General features: G+C 49.3%; 1 protein-coding gene across 1 annotated transcript in view; it reads right to left on the reverse strand.

Moving 5' to 3' along the window:
• The window catches only part of SP3 (Sp3 transcription factor), a 48,816-nt gene extending 42,984 nt beyond the window's left edge, over nt 1-5,832 (reverse strand). The window contains exons 1-3 of the mRNA XM_036744492.1: nt 5,389-5,832; nt 4,642-4,787; nt 4,082-4,195 (exon numbers count right to left, since the gene is read on the reverse strand). Coding sequence (XP_036600387.1) covers nt 4,082-4,195; nt 4,642-4,787; nt 5,389-5,395 — 267 coding nt within the window. The 5' untranslated portion in view covers nt 5,396-5,832. The remainder of the gene's footprint in view (nt 1-4,081; nt 4,196-4,641; nt 4,788-5,388) is intronic.
• Between the last annotated feature and the right edge of the window lie 236 nt (nt 5,833-6,068).

Here is a 6,068-nt window from a genome sequence, read left to right on the forward strand (position 1 = left end):
TACCTCAAGCCTTAGGAATTCACTTAAGTCATAGCCTAGGTAAAGGGAGTGTTACTGCTCCAAGAATTCCTTTCTCTTGTGGATACTCAAGACAACCCAATTGTATTTGAATAGCAAAAGAAATGAGTTACAAAAATCCTTGCGTGTGTAATGCTTTATAAACCGACACAAATACCATAAGAACTAAGCAAAATAAAAAGGAATGGAGGCAGGTTCCAAAATGTACAGGCAAAGGAAGGGATAGTAGTTTTGCAGTTTGCTTTTAAAGGAAGCATTTTGTGTTCCACAAGCACAAGATGTACTTGCTGGTCAACCAAACCACCAAATTTAAGGCCTGAAAGGGAAAGCTGTTATGTGTTTCCCCAACTAGTTTTGTGTTAAGGAATTAAGAAATTTTAAATGAAGTCTATATGTCATTTCTCAAAAGTAGTATTTCTGGAATACCATCATTCTAATACTCTAAATGAGAAATCCATCCTTCCACAATACATAAATACTCAGCCAGCCAGCCAGCCAGCCACCCATTGCTTAGGATAGCCCAGAGGTGGCACCAACGTTAGGTTGGTTGCTATGGCAATTCATTGCAGCTGCATTCTCCAGAGCAACCAGGCATTAAAATATGGGATGGGGGATGGATTTTCTCCCTGCAGACAAGTGAATTCATAGACTACCTGTAAATAAGTAAGCATTCAGCAGTAACATATCTATTAGGGAATCACTGTTTTAACGTCTATGTCCATTCAAACTGCTTAAGTTGCTAAGAGGAAAAAAAGGAATTGAATTGGATATGAAAAATCTATGTTAGGTCAGCAGTATGTGATGGAGGAGATACTTTTTCACATATTCCACTCAACTACAAATCTTAGAAATTCTTTCAAAATTCTCTGGCCTCTCTCAAGACAAATGCCACTTTGTACAGGAAACCTTCCCTGTTCTACCAGAAAGATTAACTTCCTTACTCTGCATATAACTCATATGTGATAATTTAAATACTGTCTCCATCAGTATGTAAACTCCTTGGGGTAAATGGGTATTTCGGTGTTTTTGCTTCTTTGCAGCCATACCCTTAGCACAGTGCCTGCCACAGAATAAGCACTTAATAAATGTTTGTTGATTTACTGGATTCTGAGTGACTGGATTATTAATGATTAGAGTATGGGAATGCTTAGTTTAATATAATTTGTAACAATCAGATAATAAAACCATCACCCTTTAAAAGGATAGTGCTGAGTTCTCCTCTCATAAGAGCTATTCTAAAAATGTACTTTTAGAGTAAGCTTTCACTCAAAGAACCACTCATTAAGAACTAAATTGTGCTAACAATGCAACATTAAATTAGAAACCTTTACTTAGATATGAAGCAATCTTTCATAAAGTTTGCTTGTCCATAGTACTACATGTATACGGAGTGCAGGTAATGTTAAACAAACTAATAACCCCAAATTTCATATTTACTGCGTGAATTAATGCTGCTATGAACAGGTTATCTTTTTAACTTTCAGATTTATGCCCTTTAATAAAGGCTTCAAATGAAGTACCAAAGTAAAGGCAAAAGTGCACCAGACTCTTGCTATAAGTGTCTTTCAGATTTGTCCATCCCATGGATGGTCTAGGTCACTTTTATAAGGAGCAATGGATTCTGAGTGAGACAACCTGAGTTGTAATCCCAGCTCTGCCACTTACCACCTTGTGACAGTGGGCAAGTACTTAGCCTCCTCCCTGGGTCTCTTGTTTCATCATCTTCTACAAAATGAGGGAAAAGACTAGAAGATTTCCAAGGTCCTTTCTATTTCTACATCTATGATCCTACCAATACTTTCCTGTACAGAATTTATGAGTAATTAAGCTCTTAAGGAGGTGATCCAAAAACCCAAGTTATACTAAACTTCACAAAACTGCAGAAGCTCCACTTTAGCCATCTGGCTTTTCAACTGCCTGTTTTTCCTTCAAAATGTTAAATACTAAACCTAGCATAAAACTGAATTATGCACATGGGCATATAAAGTATATTAATAAGCTATGAACCTTTCATACTAACAGAAATTAATTTTTAAATTTCTTAGACAATAAAAGTGTTCAATGAAAAATTTATTTGTCCATGGGACTAAAGCCTCTCATTTTCTATGACAAAAAAGTCTGAAACCCATTTCTGAATTAGAAAAGTATTTTTCCTAAGGCCAATATTCAAACCAGTCTTAAATTTTACTCAAAATAAAAACTTTTATGCACATGTGCCAAAAACTACTCTTACTTCTTTCTTTCTGTCTTAAGTTCACCTGGCGGGAAGTTTGGTTTAGTGCTATCCAGGAGCCCAAGGGAGGAGCTAAAAGCAGAGAGGTAGCAACTCAGCTTCTTTCCTGCCACAACTGGCTAGCAGGCACTCTTCTACTGGTATGGCTGACATACATCTATGTTTACACATACTTCCTCCTATTCCTCCCAACCTCCCATTTATGAACTGAATACTAAACTTTCCAAGTTTCAGCCAAAAAAGAGATTTGTGTTCTACTTTAAACAGATAAAAATTTAAGTGAACAGTCTTCTGTTAGTCATTGGACCTATTTTTGTGCCATTTGGAGAGTTATGGCAAAATAAGACAAAGTTATTGATACTTAGAAAACCATCAAGTCTATCAATCTTTAACTTACCATAAAACAGCTATGTCTTTCATATCATTTTTAGCTAGAATTTATCTAATATTGCTTTTGTCACCAAAAAAAAAACCCATAAATCACACTTTCAGTGCATTACAATTAAGTTGTTTTTTTTTTTAAAGAACAACAAAATCCTTTGTTTCACTTTGGCAAACTATTTCAAAACTCTCTAGTGTATACCTTTGTACATTTATAACATAAAAAAATTTAACAATCAGAAGTCTTTTAAGCTCAACTTGAAAATCTACAGAGGCCACATGGAAGAAAATAGTAAGTATTTACTGGCAAACTGGATAATCAAAATATCTTAAAAATAGGAATAAGCTCACTGCCACACTCACTATAACCAAAGAATTGGTTGATACAGGCATTTTAATAAGTGAAATATGCTAAAAAGTTATTAAAGTAGCAGCATTGATCCTAAGGTTGTAACTCAAATACTACATGCCTGAAGTTCAAAACTAAAGTGCTTCAAAAATTGTTCCCAGGTCACTTGCCATGGACCTTCATTTTAAACTTACCAGTTTACACATTTCCCCCCCAAACACTCCCAAAATACTATAAAACCATTGCAATAGTGCAACCAAGTCTGTCAAACTGGCAGTCCTAATTATCCTAAACAGTGATCACTGCAAGGCCAGGTTTGGACATGTGATTTGTTTTGGCAGCCAAAATCATAGGCATACATTAACATGGACAGAAGTAAAAATTCTCAAATACTTGGTTTTTATTGTTGGTGTTTACATTAGATCTCTAAAGACAATAAATCCCCTTAGTAAGTAGATGTTTAAATTTCATCATTCCTTCACACGTAAATACTCATTTACGTTGCAGTTATGCAAATGGTAGAATAGAACAATGTGCTTGATCTCCAAATAGCAATCTGCATTATTTCTACACGTCTAACCGTTCACAAAGAGGAACCTTAACTTTCTCTACGATTGATCAATTAAGGCCGTGGAATCGGCCAAACCTCGGGCAGGAAAAGCCCTGAACGCCAAAGCACCAGTGCACAACAAAGCCCGGGCTCTGGGGGGGCCGCTCCGCCGATAAATGCATCGGAAAGCGGCGCTGGGCGATGGAGTTTGCAGCACTGCCAGGAACTGCTCCAACATCCATTTTGGAGCGAGAGCTCTTCCCCACCCGCCTTTCCAGGCTTCATTTTGTGGAGCACTCTCAGCGAGCCGCTGCAGTGACAATGGAGGGGGAAGCCTAGGCTGGTTGCTGATCTAAGCGGGGACGGGGAGGGAAGGAAACAAAACGGCTCCCTCCCCTACCTTCCCCTGCTCCCTATTTCTGGACGGAAGCGCGGGGACGGCGGGCAGGCCAGGGCGGGGGGCGGGGGGGGTCCCCGGGCAGGCCGGGGCGGGGAGGGGGGGGGCGGGCTGCGGGAGGGGGAGGGGCAGGGCCGAGCGCGCCCGACTTACCGCCCCGGCGGGGTGATTCCCGGCGGCGGCCGGCTCCTCCTCGTCGTCGGGCAATGGCGGCCCTATCTTGCTGCAGGTAGCGGCCAGCAGAGCGAGCGGTGACGGCTGAGTGTCCTACCCCCAATGGGCGGGTTCAGAAAGGAGAAAGGAGGGGAGGGGGTGGCGGTTACAGCCGAGCGCGGCTCACACAGGAAGTGCGACTCCTTCCCTCCAGCGGCCGCCCGCCCTCTCGCTCTCGCTCTCGCTCTCGGCGCGCACACACACCCCACCAGCTGCGAGCAGCGCGCCCGGGCCTCTACCTTCCGCCCGCCCGGAACCCCCCGGGAGGGCACCGCGGGGAGGGGGAGGGGGAGAGGGAGAGCGAGGGGGGGGGAGGGGGGCCTGGGCGCGTCGGCGCCTCGGGCGGGCCAGCTCCTCAGGGGCGGGGGCGGGGGCACGGGAGGGGAGGGGAGGGAGGAGGAGAAGAAAGGAGGGAGGGAGAGGAGGGGAGGGGAGAGGCAAGGGGAGGAGAAAGAGGCGAGGGGGAGTTTGGGTATGGGCCGGAGAAGCTCCTTCCTTACCTGGGCCGCCGCCGCTGCCGCCGCCGCCGCCGCCGCCGCCGCCGCGCCGTTTCCGTGCTGCAGATACTCGCCGTGGCCGCCGCCGCCGCCGCCGCTGTCCACGTCTAAGGCAGCCATTTCCTCTTGTTTCACAGGCTTTTCGGGAGCTGTAGGCGCCGCGGGGGGGCCGAGGGGGAGGGGAAGGGGGGGGGGGGCCGGGCAGTGAGAGCTAGAAATTACTATAGAAAGCCCAGGCTGCAAATCTCTCCCCTCCCCCCCTCCCCTCTCTCCCTCTCCCCCCACCCCCCGGGCTGGTGGCTCGCTCGCTCGCTCCCTCCCTCCTCTTTCCCCCGCCCGCCACGGCTGCCTGTAACCCTCCTCCTCCTCCTCCTCTTTTCCTCCTCCTCCTCCCCGCGCTGCCCCTGCCCCCTCTCCTCTCCTCTCCTCCCCTTTCCCTCCTCGCCGCTCTCACTCGCGCTGTCTCCTCTCGCACGGTCGGTCACCCACACGCACACCGGAGGGATGCGCTCCCAGCGGGACTCGGGGCCCAGGCTTAGGACGGCGTTTCGGGGGTTGGGGGGGCACGGGATTCCTAAGAGCGAACGGTGGCCGGGGAAAGGAGAAAGCAAGGAGGGAGGCTGTGCCCCCTCCCCGCCCCGCACACATTCACACTTCCCAGCCTCACACACACACTCGGAGGCGGCGGCGGCGGCCCCGGGGTGGTTGGGACTGGCTGCGGGGAGTGCTCTCTCACTCTGCTTTACGTACCGGTCATAGTGTGTTTAGGGCACCTCAGGCGGGACTCCCCGCCGCCTTACACATGGTGTGGAGCGGAGGCGGCGGCGGCGGGAGAGGATGCGGGAAGCGGCGGCGGACACGGCCGGAGCGGTCCGGGGGATTTTTTTTCCTATTTTGATTGACTGTGCGGGAAACACAAAAGGTGGAGCCTCTAGCCCGAAAGGGGGGAAGAGGGTGACAGCCCGCCCGGAAGTCCCGCCCCTCTTCTCCCCGTTCATTCGCCGCTACACTCCCCGCCGGACGCTCTCATTGGTTAGGAAGCCCGTCGCTCGCTCGCCCGGGCGCCTCGCTTCCTGTTTGCCCCCCGGGTGGAAGGGGAGAGACAATGAGCGGCCGCGGCGGCGTCGGTTCCCGGGCACGGCTTCTGCTCGCCCGTTACCCCGCTGTGCCCGCCTCGCTTGCCGGCTGCCGCTCCCCAGTCCGAGGTCCAGGCCTTTCCCGCCTCGCTGGCGCTCGGGAGCCAGCCGTGCAGGCCCCGCCAGGCTCCAGCGTAAGGGAGGAGGGGTGGGCTGAAGAGGAAATCCGTCCTCTGTGGCTTGGGCTCCCGCTCGGCGATTCCTCCATCCTGGCGGCGGCTGGATCTCCCCTGGGCCTCGCTCAGCCCGAGACTCCGCTGCTCCTCTGCCAAGAGGCCGTGGCTGAGCCCCGGG

The sequence above is a fragment of the Trichosurus vulpecula genome, chromosome 2 (assembly GCF_011100635.1).
Source record: "Trichosurus vulpecula isolate mTriVul1 chromosome 2, mTriVul1.pri, whole genome shotgun sequence".
Taxonomy (NCBI): Eukaryota; Metazoa; Chordata; class Mammalia; order Diprotodontia; family Phalangeridae; genus Trichosurus; species Trichosurus vulpecula.